The sequence below is a fragment of the Pelophylax lessonae genome (genome assembly GCF_965119305.1).
Source record: "Pelophylax lessonae genome assembly, chromosome: 2".
NCBI lineage: Eukaryota > Metazoa > Chordata > Amphibia > Anura > Ranidae > Pelophylax > Pelophylax lessonae.
Window position 1 is genome coordinate 736,689,025 of NC_138769.1, and position 21,696 is coordinate 736,710,720.

The 21,696-nt window shown below is 44.7% G+C and overlaps 1 protein-coding gene across 1 annotated transcript; it reads right to left on the reverse strand.

Moving 5' to 3' along the window:
- Window positions 1-3,810: 3,810 nt before the first annotated feature.
- LOC309548348 (olfactory receptor 2A25-like) lies at window positions 3,811-4,749 on the reverse strand (the record flags this gene model as incomplete). The annotated part of the gene is made up of 1 exon (XM_082248285.1): window positions 3,811-4,749. One exon carries the CDS (start codon window positions 4,747-4,749, stop codon window positions 3,811-3,813), a length of 939 nt encoding a protein of 312 aa, XP_082104411.1.
- Window positions 4,750-21,696: the final 16,947 nt, after the last annotated feature.

The window sequence follows — 21,696 nt, forward strand, 5'->3', positions numbered from 1 at the left end:
ATGTCACCCTGAGAAACGTGATCTTTATTCCAAGCAAAAAATGTGTGATTCTCATTTTATCCAGAATCGTGCAGCTCTACTAGGGGGCGTTTTTGCATTGAAGTCAATAGGACGTAATTTTGCATTGAAGTCACTAGGGGGCGTTTTTGCATTGAAGTCAATAGGACGTAATTTTGCATTGAAGTCACTAGGGGGCGTTTTTGCATTGAAGTCAATAGGACGTAATTTTGCATTGAAGTCACTAGGGGGCGTTTTTGCATTGAAGTCAATAGGACGTAATTTTGCATTGAAGTCACTAGGGGGCGTTTTTGCATTGAAGTCAATAGGACGTAATTTTGCATTGAAGTCACTAGGGGCGTTGTTGCATTGAAGTCAATAGGACGTAATTTTGCATTGAAGTCACTAGGGGGCGTTTTTGCATTGAAGTCAATAGGACGTAATTTTGCATTGAAGTCACTAGGGGGTGTTTTTGCATTGAAGTCAATAGGACGTAATTTTGCATTGAAGTCACTAGGGGGCGTTGTTGCATTGAAGTCAATAGGACGTAATTTTGCATTGAAGTGAATAGGGGGCGTTGTTGCATTGAAGTCAATAGGACGTAATTTTGCATTGAAGTCACTAGGGGGCGTTGTTGCATTGAAGTCAAGGGGACGTAATTTTGCATTGAAGTCACTAGGGGGTGCTGTTGAATTGAAGTCAATGGGACGTAATTTTGTAATGAAGTCACTAGGGGGTGCTTTTGTATTGAAGTCAATGGGACGTCATTTTGCATTGAAGTCCCTAGAGGGTGCTGTTGCATTGAAGTCAATGGGACGTAATTTTGCATTGAAGTCATTAGGGGGTGCTGTTGCATTGAAGTCAATAGGATGTAATTTTGCATTGAAGTCATTAGGGGGTGCTGTTGCATTGAAGTCAATACGATGTAATTTTGCATTGAAGTCACTAGGGGGTGCTGTTGCATTGAAGTCAATGGGACGTCATTTTGCATTGAAGTCCCTAGAGGGTGCTGTTGCATTGAAGTCAATGGGACGTAATTTTGCATTGAAGTCATTAGGGGGTGCTGTTGCATTGAAATCAATAGGATGTAATTTTGCATTGAAGTCACTAGGGGCGTTGTTGCATTGAAGTCAATAGGACGTAATTTTGCATTGAAGTCATTAGGGGGTGCTGTTGCATTGAAGTCAATAGGACGTAATTTTGCATTGAAGTCACTAGGGGCATTGTTGCATTGAAGTCAATGGGACTTAATTTTGTAATGAAGTCACTAGGGAGTGCTGTTGCATTGAAGTCAATGGGACATCATTTTGTAATGAAGTCACTAGGGAGTGCTGTTGCATTGAAGTCAATGGGACATCATTTTGCATTGAAGTCACTAGGGGGTGCTGTTGCATTGAAGACATTGGGATGTAATTTTGTAATGAAGTCACTAGGGGGTGCTGTTGCATTGAAGTCAATAGGACATAATTTTGTAATGAAGTCACTAGGGAGTGCTGTTGCATTATAGTCAATGGGACATAATTTTGCATTGAAGTCACTAGGGGGCGCTGTTGCATTGAAGTCAATGGGACGTAATTTTGCATTGAAGTCACTAAGGGGTGCTGTTGAATTGAAGTCAATGGGATGTAATTTTGTAATGAAGTCACTAGGGGGAGCTGTTGCATTGAAGTCAATGGGATGCTGCATGCCATTATCCACACCTTTTTTTTTTCCAAAACCCAGATAACCCAATTTTCTGCTCAATCCAACATAAAAAAATGTTGTAGCTTTACATTGGCCAATAAAGCCTAACGCTTCATCTGAGCACCACAAACCAATAATGCTATTTTAATTTATTTTTAATATTCAAAGCAAACTCCCCCATCCATTTATCCGTGTCTCCATGGTTTATTTTGTTGAGAAATCACTTTGAAAAACACCCCCCCCCCCCCAGCATCTCTGGCAGTGGCCATTTTGAGTAAGGGCAGATGCTTCATGTAGCATTTACTTCCTGGAATCCACCTGCCCTTAGGCATGCCGGTAGGAGAGGGTGTGCTTAGCTGAAAAAAGCCCCCCTCCCCTCTTTAAGACTTCTGGGATGTATGACATCATTGGCCTACTCATGGAAACCAGGAAGTAACTGGAGAAATGTAAAAAAAAAAGGGTAAAACGCGTAAAAATTATATACACTATATTGTCAAAGTATTGGGACGCCTGCCTTTACACACACATGAACTTTAATGGCATCCCAGTCTTAGTCCGTAGGGTTCAATATTGAGTTGGCCCAACCTTTGCAGCTATAACAGCTTCAACTCTTCTGGGAAGGCCGTCCACAAGGTTTAGGAGTGTGTCTATGGGAATGTTTGACCATTCTTCCAGAAGCTCATTTGTGAGGTCAGGTCTGGCTCGCAGTCTCTGCTCTAGTTCATCCCAAAGGTGTTCTATCGGGTTGAGGTCAGGACTCTGTGAAGGCCAGTCAAGTTCCTCTACCCCAAACTCGCTCCACCATGTCTTCATGGACCTTGCTTTGTGAACTGGTTCAAATCATTTGGTGGAGGGGGGATTACGGAGTGGGGTTGTTTTTCAGAGGTTGGGCTTGGCCCCTTAGTTCCAGTGGACCTTGCTTTATGCACCCGTGTGCAGTCATGTTGGAACAGGAAAGGGCCATCCCCAAACTATTCCTACAAAGTTGGCAACATGGAATTGTCCAAAATGTCTTGGTATGCTGACGCCTTAAGAGTTCCCTTCACTGGAACTAAGGGGCCAAGCCCATCCCCTGAAAAACAACCCCACACCATAATCCCCCCTCCAGGGGCTGACTGGCAACTTTCAGCCCAGGGGGCAAGTACAAACCAGAGGCCCATGGTGCAGCAACTCGGCCCCCCTCCCACTCTCTCTCTTCCCAGCCTTCTCCTGACCCCCATTCCAGGCTGAGCCTCCGCTGCAGGTACTCTCTACTCACCGGCCGAATCTGGTTTTCTGACCTGGCCAGCAGGGGCAGTTGGGGGGGAGCTGGGGCAGTTTGGTCAGGGCTGGCCGGAGGAGAAGAGTCTCCATTGGTGCATGGAACCGACCTATGCTCAGACACAGTTTACACCATCCATGCTGGGGGGTAGGGGCCTGCGCTCTGTTCTTGTCTTTATCCCGCACTCAGTAGGTCAGCAGTGGGGACTTTTTACTTCTCTGCACCAGGAATCCTTTAGGCATGTCTGTGACAGAAGCAGTGAAGGCTTTTTATGGGGCATCAGAGTGGCCCGGGGGGGGGGGGGGCAATTTCCCCCCTGCCCCTTGGCCCAGTCCTCCCCTGCCCCCCTCCAATAAATGATTTGGACCAGTGCACAAAGCAAGGTCTATAAAGACATGGATGAGCGAGTTTGGGGTGGAGGAACTTGACTGCCCCACACAGAGTACTGACCTCAACAAGATAGAACACCTTTGGGATGAAATAGAGTGGAGACTGCGAGCCAGGCCTTTTAATCCAACTTCAGTGCCTGACCTCACAAAGGCGCTTCTGGAAGACTGGTCAAACATTTCCATAGACACACTCCTAAACCTTGTGGACAGCCTTCCCAGAAGAGTTGAAGCTGTTATAGCTGCAAAGGTTGGGCCAACTCAATATTGAACCCTACGGACTAAGACTGGGATGCCATTAAAGTTCATGTGCGTGTAAAGGCAGGCGTCCCAATACTTTTGACAATATAGTGTACTTTCCTATATATTTACTAATTGTAGCAACATAAGGAATAAAAATGGTCAATGTTGATTAAGAGAGTGAAGTTCCGCTTTAAACTCTAAACCTTCTACATTAGCAAAAGTGTCAATCATACTTTCGAGTTAACATTTCCTTTTTTTTTTTTTTAAAGTACTGGAAATAATGTTCTTGATCTCTTCGGTTCTCAGACAGTATATAAAAGGGTTGGCTAGATGTGGCAGATAGGATTGTAAGACAATGAGGAAGACCCCCAGGTCAGGAGTGAGGACCAACTTTACATAATTGGCTATGTAGACAAACACCCGCGGGATATAAAACAGGATGATTACCAGTAAATGCGTCACACATGTATAAAACGCCTTCCACCAACCGTCCGAATGGCTCAGTGAGAGAATAGAAAATAGGATGGCGATATAGGATAAAATGATGAGGGCTAGAGTCCCGAAAAGTACCACCAAGCCTACACTTAGAAGAATTTCTCGAGATGAATTAACGTCGTCACAAGCCAAGCGCAAGACAGTCGAGGTGTTGCAGAAGAAGCTGAGGACCTTATTGGGACCACAGAATGGGTGCTTGGCTATTATTATGATGTCTAACTGAATGAGAGCCCAGGTGAACCACATAGAACTGCAGCTGAACACGATCAATTTGTAGGTAATTGTAGACGTATACCTCAGTGGGTTGCAGATAGCGATGTACCGGTCAAAAGCCATCAACATTAGGATTAGGCAGTCCATTCCAGCCAACCAGTGGACCAGATGCATTTGCACAAAGCAGGCAAGGAAAGATATTTTACCACCGTCCAACCAATACTTGGCAATCATTTTAGGCAAGGTAGCCGCGTCGAAGAGAAAGTCAGAAAATGCTAAATTGGCGATAAGAATGTACATAGGCTTGCGTAGCTTCTCCTTTAGGGTGATCAAAACGAAGACAGCACCATTGGTGATAACCATAATGATGTACATAATAAATAAAATGAATGACGTCAGCATATGGAAATTCTGAGGGACTCCTGGGAAACCAGTAAGTTCAAATTCAAATTGAGTGGTTTGGTTGGCCATAGAGGAGATGGGATCTTTATCTTTAGAGGTGATTGGAGAAGCCCTGTAGAGATAATATAGACTATGGATAACAGAAGATGAACTATGTGAAGGTCTACACCAGGGGTCTCCAAATATTTTAAACAAAGGGCCAGTTTATTATACTTCAGACTTTTAGGAGCGCCGGATTGTGGTCCGCAGGGGCAGTAAACGTCAATGAGAATAAATATGGCCTCAGGTTTGATGGTCAATAGGAGAAAGGAGCAGTGCCCCTATTAGTAGGGGGAATAGTATCCCATCATTGGTATCGGTGGAAGAATTATAAGTATAGTGCCTCATATCAGTGGGAGGAATAGTGCCCCGAGGGCCAGATAAAGACCAGCAAAGGGCCACATCTGGCCCTCGGGCCGCAGTTTGGAGAACCCTGGTCTACACTATATGGTAAACAGTATGTGGACCAAATGACAGAGTTCAGGTGTCTCCAGTGAGGAGTACTGTTAATACTACATTATACATTGTGGACAATGGTGGTCTTCCAACCTTGAGGTAAAGGTGTGGGGAAGACTCTTTTGTGTTCCAGCAGGACTGTACCCGTGTACTCAAAGCCAGCTCCATAGAGACATGGTATGACCAGTTTGGTGAGGAAGAACTCAAGTGGCCTGCACAGAACCCTGACCTCAACTCTACTGAACACCAAATCCCCTGAATGCAACCAATTGCAAAACAATGTTTATAAAGGGTTACGCTTGCAGAGTTGCTTGGTGTAGCAGTATATATTTAACCGGTTGCCGACCGCCGCACGACTATATACTGCGGCGGTCAGCCCCGGCCAGGCAGAGTGACGTATCGATACGTCACTCGCCTGTCACTAACTTGCGAGCCTATTGCGGGCGGGCGCGCGCCCGCCGCGGCTCGTTCACAGACAAGTCAGTGCGTGTGACCGGCGGACTCGATGTCCGCCAGTCACACTACGATCGCTCCTGTGAAGGGAGAAAGACAGAGCGGCTTGTGTAAACAAGCTGCCTGTCAGTTCTCCCTGTGTAAAAATGAAGATCAGACGGTTCTACTATGTAGAACGGTTGATCTTTGCTTTTACACCAATAGCAATGTCCCTGCACAGTTAATATCACGCCCCTAGGACACACTTAACCCCTCCCTGTCCAATAAAGTTAACCCCTTCCCTGCCAGTGTCATTTTTGCAGTAACAGTGCATATGTATAGCACTGATTACTGCAGTAATGTCACTGGTACCCCCAAAAGTGTCAAAAATGTCAGTCAAGGGTCCAATCTGTCCGCCGCAATGTCGCAGTACCGAAAAAAAAAATCACAGATCGCCGCCATTACGCGTTAAAAAAAAAAACACCAAAAATGACAAAAATCTTTCCCTTTGTTAGTAAACGCGATAACTTTTGCGCAAACCAATCAAAATACGCTTTTTGCAATTTTTTTTACCAAACATAGGTAGCATAAAACAAATTGGCCGAAAAATGTTAAAAAATTTTGATTTTTACATTTTTTTTTGGGGAATTTCATATATAAAAATGTGAAAAATATTGTTATTTTTGCAAAATTTACGCTCTTTTTTTGTTTATAGCGCGTGATCAAAAAATCGCACAGGTGATCAAATACCACCAAAAGAAAGCTCTGTTTGTGGGAAAAAAAGGACGTCAAATTCGTTTAGGTACAGCTTCGCACGACCGCGCAATTGTCCGTTAAAGTCACGCAGTAAAAAATCGCAAAAAAAACCCTGGTCCTTTAGCAGCCAAATCCTCCGGGGCTTAAGTGGTTAAAGACCCAACAGGCTCAGTTCACTACATCAACTGTTATTTCCTGTATCCGCCAGAACTGTTATTTTCAGCAATAGGAGCAAAAAGGAGCTGAAGGTATTTGTAACCTGGCTGAACATTGAGGGTTGTTACAGCAAATAGCAAATCTATGTCACTCCAAAGATCTGTCAATAATAAGGACATCTGTGGGCTGTGTCCTGCTACATCAGGGACACTTTGTGGACCTCTGTCTATTGACGTATGTTTTTCAGCCAATAGCATGCTGTACTCCAAATTAAACTTATTGGGCTTTTCTGGAGAGAGATGCGTGTTAGGTACTCCTGATTTGTGCATGGTGTGTTACTTACTGACCCCTGAACCCTGTATTACATACTGCTGTCCCCTGCACGATGCATTACATATACTGTACTGACCTTCTTCATTCTTTGTTACTACTGACCCCTGCACTATACATTACTTACCCCTGACCCCTGCACTCTACATTACTTACCCCTGACCCCCTGCACTCTACATTAGTTATCCCTGACTTCTGCCTGCACTCTACATTACTTACCCTTGTCCCCTGCACTCTACATTACTTACCCCTGACCACTGCACTCTACATTACTTACCCCAGACTCCTGAACTTTACATTACTTACCCCTGACCCTAGCACTCTACATTACTTACCCCAGACTCCTGAACTTTACATTACTTACCCCTGACCCTAGCACTCTACATTACTTACCCCTGACCACTGCACTCTACATTACTTACCCCAGACTCCTGAACTTTACATTACTTACCCCTGACCCCTGTACTCTACATTACTTACCCCAGACTCCTGAACTTTACATTACTTACCCCTGACCCTAGCACTCTACATTACTTACCCCAGACTCCTGAACTTTACATTACTTACCCCTGACCCTAGCACTCTACATTACTTACCCCTGACCACTGCACTCTACATTACTTACCCCAGACTCCTGAACTTTACATTACTTACCCCTGACCCCTGTACTCTACATTACTTACCCCAGACTCCTGAACTTTACATTACTTACCCCTGACCCTAGCACTCTACATTACTTACCCCAGACTCCTGAACTTTACATTACTTACCCCTGACCCTAGCACTCTACATTACTTACCCCAGACTCCTGAACTTTACATTACTTACCCCTGACCCCTGTACTCTACATTACTTACCCCAGACTCCTGAACTTTACATTACTTACCCCTGACCCTAGCACTCTACATTACTTACCCCAGACTCCTGAACTTTACATTACTTACCCCTGACCCCTGCACTCTACATTACTTACCCCTGACCCCTGCACCCTGCATTACTTACCCCTGACCACTGCACTCTACATTACTTACCCCAGACTCCTGAACTTTACATTACTTACCCCTGACCCTAGCACTCTACATTACTTACCCCTAACCCCTGCACTATACATTACTTACCCCTGACCACTGCACTCTACATTACTTACCCCTGACCCCTGCACTCTACATTACTTACCCCTAACCCCTGCACTCTACATTACTTATCCCTGACTTCTGCACTCTACATTACTTACCCCTGACCCCTGCACTCTACATTACTTACCCCTGACCACTGCACTCTACATTACTTACCCCAGACTCCTGAACTTTACATTACTTACCCCTGACCCTGGCACTCTACATTACTTACTCCTAACCCCTGCACTCTACATTACTTACCCCTGACCACTGCACTCTACATTACTTACCCCTGCACCCTGCATTACTTACCCTGGACCCCTGCACTCTACATTACTTTTCCCTGTCCTCTGCACTCTGCATTACTTACCCCTGACCCCTGCACTCTGCGTTACTTACCCCTGACTCCTTCACTCTACATTACTTACCCCTGACCCCTGCACTCTACAGCTTAGATACTACACTACACTACTTACCCCTGCACACTACATTACTTACATCTGACCCCTGCACTCTACATTACTTACCTCTGACCCCTGCACTCTACATGACTTACCCCTGCACTCTACATTACTTACCCCTGACTCCTGAACTCTGCATTATTTACCCTGGACCCCTGCACTCTGCATTACCTACCCCTGACCCCTGTACTCTACATTACTTACCCCTGACCACTGCACTCTACATTACTTACCCCCTGACCCCAGCATTCTACATTACTTACCCCTGACCCCTTCACTCTGCATTACTTACCCTGGACCCCTACCCTCTACATTACTTACCCCTCACCACTGCACTCTACATTACCTACCCCTGACTCCTGCACTCTGCATTACTTACCCCTGACCCCAGCACTCTACATTACTTACCCCTGACCACTGCACTCTACATTTATTACCCCTGACCCCAGCACTCTACATTACTTACCCCTGACCACTGCACTCTACATTACTTACCCCTCACCACTGCACTCTACATTACTTACTCCTAACCCCTGCACTCTACATTACTTACCCCTGACCACTGCACTCTACATTACTTACCCCTGCACCCTGCATTACTTACCCTGGACCCCTGCACTCTACATTACTTTTCCCTGTCCTCTGCACTCTGCATTACTTACCCCTGACCCCTGCACTCTGCGTTACTTACCCCTGACTCCTTCACTCTACATTACTTACCCCTGACCCCTGCACTCTACAGCTTAGATACTACACTACACTACTTACCCCTGCACACTACATTACTTACATCTGACCCCTGCACTCTACATTACTTACCTCTGACCCCTGCACTCTACACGACTTACCCCTGCACTCTACATTACTTACCCCTGACTCCTGAACTCTGCATTATTTACCCTGGACCCCTGCACTCTGCATTACCTACCCCTGACCCCTGTACTCTACATTACTTACCCCTGACCACTGCACTCTACATTACTTACCCCCTGACCCCAGCATTCTACATTACTTACCCCTGACCCCTTCACTCTGCATTACTTACCCTGGACCCCTACCCTCTACATTACTTACCCCTCACCACTGCACTCTACATTACCTACCCCTGACTCCTGCACTCTGCATTACTTACCCCTGACCCCAGCACTCTACATTACTTACCCCTGACCACTGCACTCTACATTTATTACCCCTGACCCCAGCACTCTACATTACTTACCCCTGACCACTGCACTCTACATTACTTACCCCTCACCACTGCACTCTACATTACTTACCCCTGACCCCTGCACTCTGCATTACTTACCCTGGACCCCTGCACTCTACATTACTTATCCCTGACCCTTGCACTCTGCATTACTTATCCCTGACCCCTTCACTCTACATTACTTATCCCTGACCCCTGCACTCTGCATTACTTACCCCTGACCCCTTCACTCTACATTACTTACCCCTGACCCCTGCACTCTACAGCTTAGACACTACACTACATTACTTACCCCTGACCCCTGCACTCTGCATTATTTACCCATGACCCCTGCACTCTACATTACTTACCCCTGACCCCTGCACTCTACATTACCTACCCCTGACCTCTGCACTCTGCATTACTTACCCCTGCACTCTGCATTACTTACCCCTGACCCCTTCACTCTACATTACTTATCCCTGACCCCTGAACTCTACAGCTTAGACACTACAGCTGACACTTAGGCAGATCTCAACCTCCCTAGGGTTGAGCTCTTTAATCTGCATTACCTAGTGATCCTCCATGCACTCTGTGTTACATATTTCTGACCTCTTAACTCTGCAGCAAATACTGAAGGTCCCTGAATTCTGTGTCACTTACTACTGATCTCTGAACTCCGCATTACTACTGACTGCTGCACTCTGAGTTACTTACCCATGCACTCTGGATTACATACTACTGACCCCTGAACTCTTCATGACCTACTACTGACCTGACCCCTGAACTCTGTGTTACTTACTACTGACCTTGAAACTCAGTGATACTACCAACCTCTGCACTCTGCATTACTGCCTACTGAACTCTGCATTCTCCATCACTATTTACTGCCCTATAAACTCTGTTTTACTAATTACTGACCCCTATACTGTGCAAACCTTGCTACTGACCTCTGACCCCTGTGTTACATACTACTGACCTCCGACCTCTGTGTTACATACTACTGACTCCCAAATGCTATCTTTTATTTTACTACTGATCTCTGCGCTCTGCGTACATATTACTGACCTCTGAACTCTATGTTACTACTGACCCCTACACTCTGCATGACTTACTACTGACCTACAGTATCTCACAAAAGTAAGTACACCCCTCACATTTTTGTAAATATTTTATTCTATCTGAAGAAATGACACTTTGCTACAATGTAAAGTAGTGAGTGTACAGCTTGTATAACAGTGTAAATTTGCTGTCCCCTCAAAATAACTCAACACACAGCCATTAATGTCTAAACCGCTGGCAACAAAAGTGAGTACACCCCTAAGTGAAAATGTCCAAATTGGGCCCAATTAGTCATTTTCCCTCCCTGGTGTCATGTGACTCATTAGTGTTACAAGGTCTCAGGTGTGAATGGGGAACAGGTGTGTTAAATTTGGTGTTATCGCTCTCACTCCCTCATACTGGAGGTTCAACATGGCACCTCATGGCAAAGAACTCTCTGAGGATCTGAAAAAAAGAATTGTTCCTCTACATAAAGATGGCCTAGGCTATAAGAAGATTGCCAAGACCCTGAAACTGAGCTGCAGCACGGTGGCCAAGACCATACAGCGGTGTAACAGGACAGGTTCCACTCAGAACAGGCCTCGCCATGGTCGACCAAAGAAGTTGAGTGCACGTGCTCAGCGTCATATCCAGAGGTTGTCTTTGGGAAATAGATGTATGAGTGCTGCCAGCATTGCTGCAGAGGTTGAAGGGGTGGGGGGTCAGCCTGTCAGTGCTCAGACCATACGCCGCACACTGCATCAAATTGGTCTGCATGGCTGTCATTGCAGAAGGAAGCCTCTTCTAAAGATGATGCACAAGAAAGCCCACAAACAGTTTGCTGAAGACAAGCAGACTAAGGACATGGATTACTGGAACCATCTCCTGTGCTCTGATGAGACCAAGATAAACTTATTTGGTGTCAGATGGTGTCAGGCGTGTGTGGCGGCAACCAGGTGAGGAGTACAAAGACAAGTGTGTCTTCCTACAGTCAAGCATGGTGGTGGGAGTGTCATGGTCTGGGGCTGCATGAGTGCTGCCGGCGCTGGGGAGCTACAGTTCATTGAGGGAACCATGAATGCCAACATGTACTGTGACATACTGAAGCAGAGCATGATCCCCTCCCTTCAGAGACTGGGCCACAGGGCAGTATTCTAACATTATAACCACCCCAAACACCTCCAAGATGACCACTGCCTTGCTAAAGAAGCTGAGGGTAAAGGTGATGGACTGGCCAAGCATGTCTCCAGACCTAAACCCTATTGAGCATCTGTGGGGCATCCTCAAATGGAAGGTGGAGGAGGGGAAGGTCTCTAACATCCACCAGCTCTGTGATGTCGTCATGGAGGAGGGGAAGAGGACTCCAGTGGCAACCTGTGAAGCTCTGGTGAACTCCATGCCCAAGAGGGTTAAGGCAGTGCTGGAAAATAATGGTGGCCACACAAAATATTGACAATTTGGACCCAATTTGGACATTGTCACTTAGGGGTGTACTCACTTTTGTTGCCAGTGGTTTAGACATTAATGGCTGTGTGTTGAGTTATTTTGAGGGGACAGCAAATTTACACTGTTATACAAGCTGTACACTCACTGCTTTATATTGTAGCAAAGTGTAATTTCTTCAGTGTTGTCACATGAAAAGATATACAGGTAATAAAATATTTACAGAAATATGGGGGGTGTTCTCACTTTTGTGAGATACTGTATGTGTTCACCAGTGCTTACTACTGACATCTAAACTGTGTTACATACAACTGACTGTTGAACTCGGCATTGCTACTGACTCCAAAACTCTACATTTCTTACTGCTGACTTAACATTGCTACTGACTCCCAAATGCTATGTTTCTTACCACTGACCTCTGCACTCTGCATTACTTATTACCAACCTCTGAACTCTGTGTTACTTACTCCTGACCCCTACACTCTGCATGACTTACTACTAACCTCTGTGTTCCCCAGTGCTTCCTACTGACCTCTAAACTCTGTGTTACTTACTACTGACCCCTACACTCTCAATACATACTACTGACCACCGAACTCTGCATTACTTACAACTAACTCCCAAATCTTGCAATTCTTACCACTGACCTCTGCACTCTGCGTTACCTATTGCTGACCTCTGAACTCTGCATTACTTACGACTTCTGTGTTCTCCACTGCTTACTACTGACCTCTGCACTCTGTGTTACCTTCTACTGACCCCTACACTCAGCAATATTTGCTACTGATCTCAATAAATCTGTGTTACATTTCTTACTGCTGACCTAAGCTTGCTACTAAATGCTATGTTTCTTACCACTGACCTCTGCACTCTGCATTACTTATTACCAACCTCTGAACTCTGTGTTACTTACTCCTGACCCCTACACTCTGCATGACTTACTACTAACCTCTGTGCTCCCCAGTGCTTACTACTGACCTCTAAACTCTGTGTTATTTACTACTGACCCCTACACTCTGCTATACTTGTTACTGACCTCTGAACTCTGTGTTACATACTACTGACCACCAAACTCTGCATTACTTACAACTGACTCCCAAATCCTACAATTCTTACCACTGACCTCTGCACTCTGCGTTACTTATTGCTGATCTCTGAACTCTGTGCTACTACTGACCCCTACACTCTGCATTACTTACTACTGACCTCTGTGTTCTCCAATGCGTACTATTGACCTCTGCACTCTGTGTTACTTACTACTGACCCCTACACTCTGCATTACTTACTACTGACCTCTGCACTCTGTGTTACTTACTACTGACCCCTACACTCTGCATTACTTACTACTGACCTCTGTGTTCTCCAATGCGTACTATTGACCTCTGCACTCTGTGTTACTTACTACTGACCAATACAATCCAGCAATACTTGCTACTGACTTCAAAAAAATCTGTGTTACCTACTACTGACCAACCAAACTCTGCATTACTTTCTACCAGGGTTTTTTTTCAGCGGGAACGCGGGGGAACGCAGTTCCGGCACCTCCAGCACTTAATGTATGCTATGGCAAGGGGTGCTGGAGGGTCTACTAATGCAGGCTGCTGGGGGATCTATTGCTGCTGGAGGTGATCTATTTTTGCCTGGCAATCTATTGTTGCTGGTGGAGGATCTTTTGACACTGGGGGTTAATTGTTGCTTTAAGGAATCTACTGTTTAGGGAGGGGTTTACAGTTGCTGGCTGCTAGAGAGTCTACTGATGCTGGCTACTGGGAGATCTTTTGCTGCTGCTGGGGGTCTATTACTGCTGGAGGGGATCTATTGCTGCTGGCTGTGGGGGTTCTATTTTATTGCTTTTCTTGTTATCATAACCAAATTCCATACATTCCACTACATATAATTATACTTGGCTCTATATTTTCTAAAAGGGGCTGTACTGGAAGCTGGGTAGGGGGGTGCAAACAAGGTCAGTGCTCGGAGGTGGGTAGGGGTGGAACCAAGGGTTAGTGCTCAGAGGTGGGTAGGGTGGAGACACTAAGTAACTTAGAACGGGGAGTTCCTGCACCTATTCTCTGAGAAAAAAAGCCCTGCTTACTACTGACATCAAAACCCTATATTTCTTACTGCTGACCTAATCTTGCTACCAGTGGTGGCTGGTGCTCAATTTTCTTGGGGGCAGCAGTCCACAGCCCCCCCAGCCAGCCAACCACATAATCCCCCCATCGCTAGATCGATTGATCACCCATCAGGCCCCCTGTCAGCCTCTGCACTTACCCTATGAGCCTCCGGCTCTAATCACGTGCTTCTAAGAAAAAAAAACCCCATTGGAATCCATGCGTCCAGTGCCCTGCGTGTAAATTGGGGGTTGGGCGCATGAATTAGGGGGGCGGCGCCCCTGCGCCCCTAATGGACGGGCCGCCACTGCTTGCTACTGACTCCCAAATGCTATGTTTCTCACCATTGACCTCTGCACTCTGCATTACTTATTACCAACCTCTGAACTCTGTGTTACTTACTCCTGACCCCTACACTCTGCGATACTTACCACTGACCTCTAAATTCTGTTACATACTACTGCCCGCTGAACTCCGCATTACCTACTACTGACTCCCAAACCCTACAATTCTTACTACTGACCTCCGCACTTTGCATTACATTCTCCTGACCTCTGAACTCTGCATTACTTCTGACCCTGCACCAAAGCAATAATGTCATATAAACAAAGAAGGCCCTATTACAGAGGACATAATACTGGTAGAAACGTTTCTAATGTTCTGTGACAAAACACAGAATTGCTGAATATTTTTTTTTTATAATAAATGGTTTGTGCTGTCAGATGTTCTATGTCAGTGATCGCCAACCTGCAGCCTGGGGGCCGGATGCGGCCCTTACTTGCTTTTACCTGGCCCTTGGGGCACTATTCCTCCCACTGACACCAATGATGGGGCACTATTCCTCCCACTGACACCAATGATGGGGCACTATTCTTCCCACTGACACCAATGATGGGGTACTATTCCTCCCACTGACACCAATGATGGGGCACTATTCCTCCCACTGACACCAATGATGGGGCACTATTCTTCCCACTGACACCAATGATGGGGCACTATTCCTCCCACTGATACCAATGATGGGGCACTATTCTTCCCACTGACACCAATGATGGGGCACTATTCCTCCCACTGACACCAATGATGGGGCACTATTCCTCCCACTGACACCAATGATGGGGCACTATTCCTCCCACTGACACCAATGATGGGGCACTATTCCTCCCACTGATACCAATGATGGGGCACTATTCCTCCCACTGATACCAATGATGGGGCACTATTCCTCCTACTGACACAAATGATGGGGTACTATTCCTTCCACTGATAGCAATGATGGGGCACTATTCCTCCCACTGACACCAATGATGGGGCACTATTCCTCCCACTGACACCAATGATGGGACACTATTCCTCCCACTGACACCAGTGATGGGGCACTTTCTCCTAAAACTAACAATGGGGCATTATTCCTCCCACCAATTCCAATGATGGGGCATTGTTTACTCCCATTGATATTGGGGCATTTTGTACTTACACTGGCCACAGTCCGGCCCCCTCAAAGTCTGAAGGACAGTAAACTGGCTCTTTGTTTACAAAGTTTGGGAACCCCTGTTCTATGTTAAGGAATACAAAATAACACTAAAATGGCCAAGGTTCCAAAAATGACAGAACATCTATCGATTTAGAACTACAAATCCCATCACTCCCTTTTCCATGCACACTTCCAGGTACCTGTTCACAAGGTGGAGTTTTTCTGGTGAAGCGAGCTTTGGGTTTGACTTTTAATACTTTCCTCACCTCATGGCACATGGTGACAGAGCTGAAGATCTCTTTCCTCTGGTGTGGATGTCGGGGAAACACTCTGGTCCCGGCAGACATGTGTGATGTTGTTCAGGAAAACGTTCTTCTTTCTGCTGAGATCGCAACCTGAAACCGAAGACGCAAGATGATCCCTTGTGATCCAAACCATTTACTCACAAAGCATCTTCAGACTTCCCATTGACGGACTTCCATTGTATGTTCTGCCTTTCCTGAACCTTTTTATTATATACAAGTACAAAGTGACTGCGTCCTCTGGAGATGGAGCCGAACAAGAAAACCCAAGGGGTTGAACTGCTGACAATTAGCGAACTTCATCATCCCAGGAGACAAGCTGCTTATTAGGAAGATTCAATGTGCTCAGTGTGTAGAAAAAAAATGTCCTTCTTAATTGGGTGATTATAACATTTTATATCTCATTAGCTTAAATTTACTATCTACTACAATGTATGGTGAACACCAAACAAGATCAATAGTTAATGCCGGTGCGGTAATTACGGCAAACTACTGTACACCACAATAGCAGCCAAGAGCTTGTGTTCACTTGGCTGCGTCTGCAGCTGGCTCCCGGGTTTAATGTAGAAATGATCTGGGCATCTGTTAAGTCATTGGATCATTTCTATCTATCATTAAATGTACCCCCCCTTTAATCCCCAAAACCTATCTGGAAGTCCGGGACCTCCAAAAAAAGGTTTAAAAAATAGTTCCCAGCTGGGTGTGGGTGGGAAATGAGCAGGTTTGGTACTCCCTGTGAATGGATGTACCGAGCCAGATTGGGGTTGTAGGCAGGTGCAGTCTGCTTTCTCCTTGGCAGGTGGCGCTCTTCCAACATGGCCCTGTTACTAAAGAGGAAGTCAGGAGTAACAAGATTTTTCTATACATAGTTACATAGTAGGTGAGGTTGAATAAAGACAATAGTCCATCCAGTTCAACCTGTGTAGGTGTGTGTGGCTGTAATCATCTCACATAGCCCTGAATGTTCTGATCCTTGAGATGTACGTCTAAGAGTCTTTTGAAAGCCACCATACTACCCACAGAAACCACCTCTTGTGGTAGAGAATTCCACAATCTTGTAGCCCTAACAGTAAAGAACCCCCCACATTGCCTGAGGTTAAAACGCTTCTCCTCTAATCACATTGTATGCCCTCTTTTCCTCATGCAATCCTTGCAACTGAATAGCTTTTTTTCTATGCTGAGATCACCATTGAGATATTTATAAATTGCTATCATGTCCCCCCTCAGGCGTCTCTTCTCCAGGTAGAATAAATCGAGCGATTGCAGACGCTCTTCATAATTAAGGTCCTCCAATCCCCTAATTAGTTTAGTTGCCCTTCTCTGGACTCTCTCCAGCTGGTTTTCTGGGTCACGGGGAAGTTATCCTGTTGGATGCTGCCACCCCATGTGACTCAAGCAGTCATCTTGGGTCAGGCAGAGTGTTTTTTTAGGCCCTGGGCTTTGGCTTCTCGGGTTTTGGCATGCTTTGGCAGCTTTTGGCGAGTGGACAGAGTAGGGACAGTAATAGCACTAGGGAAAGGTTCCCGACACGGAAGAGCAGGGCCTCATCTCTTACATAGTTACATAGTTAGTGAGGTTGAAAAAAGACACCAGTCCATCCAGTTTATCCTATGATGTGTGTGTGTGTTTGCTGTTAACCGTTCATTGTATACCCCTGTATGCTGTACATTGTATACCCCTGTATGTTGTACATTGTATACCCCTGTATGTTGTACATTGTATACCCCTGTATGTTGTACATTGTATACCCCTGTATGTTGTACATTGTATACTCCTGTATGTTGTACATTGTATACCCCTGTATGTTGTACATTGTATACCTCTGTATGTTGTACATTTTATACTCCTGTATGTTGTGGTCTTTAAGGTGCCCATCTAATAGTTTTTTAAAACTATTGATGCTCCCTGCTTATACCAGTGCTTGTGTAAGAGAATTCCACATCCTTACCACTCTGACAGTAAAAAACCCCTTACGCAGTTTAAGGTTAAACCGCTTTTCTTTTAGTTTTAGTGAGTGGCCCCATGTCATATTGTATCTCCTTTCTCTGAATAGTTTGTTCCTTATGCTAGGGTCGCCAGTACAGTATTTGTACATTGATATCATATCCCCCCTCAGTCGTCTCTTCTCCAGAGAGAATAAATTCAGTGCTTGTAGTCTTTCCTCATAGCTGATGTCCTCCATCCCCCTAATTATTTTTGTTGCCCTTCTCTGGACTCTCTCCAGTTCCAGCACATCCTTCCTGAGGACCGGTGCCCATGGTTTTATGTTTTATACAATTGTTTTGTCCATTACCTGGGAACTCTTGATTCCTACATTGTCATGTTGATGGCCATTGACCGACATATTGTGATTTGTAAACCTCTCCGATACTATTCTATTATCAGCAACAGATTGGTGACTGACCATCATCTGCCTCACCTTCTTTGCAACTTTGCAGCAGTCATTGGCTTGTCTGTCATAGCGTCAGGTCTGATGCTCCTTTTCCGTGGCGCCAACAGAGTCAAGAGCTGTTTTTGCAATTTCAACCCAGTGGCTGTTTTATCATCTATAGATTCAGCTTCATCCAGAAGTACGAGGTTTTTTATTGCCATGATATCACATCTGTGTCCATTGTCCTTCATAATCTACTCCTACATCATATTAATCCAGAAGATCTGCTCATTGCTCAACAGGCTGGATGGAGAAGTGTCGGTAGGTCTTTTACACTTGTACCGCTCATTGGTTGGTTATTGGGTTGTATTTCATCCCTCAACTGACAGTCCACACATACAATGAGATACAACTAAACCCCATCACTGTTCTCAATGTTTTTCTGATATGCCTGTACACTTTTGTTCCACATTTCACCAGCCCCATCATATTCTGTCTGAGGACTGAGGAAATAAAGAGAAAGTGTTCAAATGGAACATTAGTATTAATAAATATTAACCACTTAAGCCCCGGAAGATTTTACCCCCTTCCTGACCAGGCCCTATTTTGCGATTCGGCACTGCGTGACTTTAACGGACAATTGCGCGGTCGTGCGACTCTGTACCTAAACGAATTTGACGTCCTTTTTTTCCCACAAACAGAGCTTTCTTATGGTGGTATTTGATCACCTCTGCGATTTTTTGATCATGCGCTATAAACAAAAAAAGAGCGACAATTTTGCAAAAACAACAATATTTTTCACATTTTTTTATATGAAATTCCCCAAAAAAAAAGTAAAAATCTAAATTTTTTAACATTTTTGGCCAATTTGTTTTCTGCTACCTATGTTTGGTAAAAAAAAATCGCAATAAGCGTATTTTGATTGGTTTGCGCAAAAGTTATTGCGTTCACTAACTAAGGGAAAGATTTTTGTCATTTTTTTTTTTTTTTTTTTAACGAGTAATGGTGGCGATCTGCGATTTTTTTGCGGGACTGCGACATTGCGGCGGACAGATCGGACCCTTGACTGACATTTTTGACACTTTTGGGGGTACCAGTAACATTACTACAGTAATCAGTGCTATACATATGCACTGTTACTGTAAAAATGACACTGGCAGGGAAGGGGTTAACTTTATTGGGGAAGGAGGGGTTAAGTGTGTCCCTAGGGGCGTGATTCTTACTGTGCAGGGATGTGGCTGTTTGTGTAACAGCAGAGACATACGATCCTACATAGCAGGACCGAGTGATCTGTGCTGTTACACAGGGGAGAATGACAGACGGCTTTGTTTACATCAGCCGCCTGCCTTTCTCCCTCTGTAACTGACGATCGCGAGTGACCGGCGGACATGGGGTCCACCGGTCACTCGCGCTGAGGTGTCCGTGAACGAGCAGGGGCGAGAGCGCACCTACGGTGGCGCGCGCTCGCCCCCTATTGGCTCACAGGCTAGTGACGTACCGGTACGTCACTTTGCCTGCACGGGGCTGACCGCCGCAGTATATGTACTTGCGGCGGTCGGCAAGTGATTAAAGAGAACAAAGAATGGTTTCTGGTCAGTTTTATTTTATGAAAGTTTACAAGTTTATACATTGAAATTTGATTTTTTACTAAATTTTAAAAAAAAATGTTTTTAGTGGCTGTAAAGTAGCGAACAGAACATTTACCTGCGCATGCACGCTGACTTGTTTTCCTGAATGCCAACGTTACAGCATCGTTGCACTGCAATGCATGTCTATTGTAATGCAGCATTCTAACATTCCTCGCCTACATGTAACAATTAGCATTTTTTTTTTTGCTAGTAAACTACTAAGAACCCCCAAAAATGATACATTTTTAATATAGAGGTCCTAGAAAACAAAATGGTGGGTTTTGCATATTTTTATGTCACACGATATTTGCGCAGCGGTTTTTCAAATACAATTGTTTGGGGAAAAATACATTTTAATGAATTTGAATGCACAAAAACACAATATAATACCCAATTGTTTGGTAAAATATAAAGGATGGTGTTACACCGAGTATATAGATACCAAATATATCACGCTTTAAAATTGCTTACACCTGATGAATGGTGAAAAATTAGGGTACCTAAAAAATCTCCATATGTGACACTTTAAAAGCCTTTACAGGTTAGCAGTTTAGTGTTACACAGGATGTCTGGTACTAGAAGTATGGCTCTTGCTCTGATGTTCATTGCGTTACCTCACATGTGTTGTGTGATCATCGATCTCCTTTGTGGGTGAGCATGGTGGGATGGGGGCATTTCAATCTTTTTTTTTTTTTATTATTATTATTATTTCTTTAATTTGATTTTTTTTTTTTTAACACTGTACCTTTATTTTTTCAATCAACTTTATTGCTATCACAAGGAATGAACAACATCCCTTGTGATAGCATGGGCAGTGACAGGTTCTCTTTATATAGAGATCTGGGGTCTATTAAACCCCCAGACCTCTCATCTGGCCTCCAATGCAGCCGGTAGACATAGATCACTCTGATCAGTTGGTTCACTGGCCGGTAACAGAGCAGTAAATACAGATCCGAATCTATGTAGCTTCTGGTTTCTGACGTCACAGAAGAGGGCCAGAAACTTTCCTTCCCTCCACTATTCTCAGTAAATGCGACTGAGGTGTTTGCATGGGTACGGGACTCCCTAATGGGGCGGAAGAGTCCAGTAAAGGCAGCAGTAGCAGGGGGGTGGGGACCCCATTTCAATGCCTAGAGCAAGTAATCCTGTGGCTGCATAAACACTAGGATTGCTTTTACTTTTATTCCCAGACTGAAAAAAATGTTAATGGGGTCATGACTGTAGCTACAGTCATGATCCTGGTGTAACCACTCCAACCCGCCACCATTTATAAACGGCGAAGGGACCAAAGCATGGAACATGTGTTGTGGTAAAGCACACCATAACGCGTGCGTTACCACGACAAGACGGTGTGAATGGTCCCCTTAGGTTTTATTTTAACAACTGCACAGAAAACCTGATTGACCATCAAATTGAGTTTCGTAAATCCAAAAGTTTAATAAGATATTTCTCACACACATTTCTGCATAGAGAGACCCAAAATCCAAGAAGTACCTTTAGGATTTCTAAGGGTCATAAATTACACATGTATTTCCTGACTAAAGTGTGAGAACACCCGAAAAATGACCCCATTTTGGAAAGAAGACATCCCGAGGTATTTGGTGAGAGGAATTGAGAGTCTTCTGAAGATTTCATTTTTTATTCTTATTTTGTTTTTTTTAATTTATCCCATTGTCATTTGTCAAGTTGTGATTTCAATAAGACATTTCTCA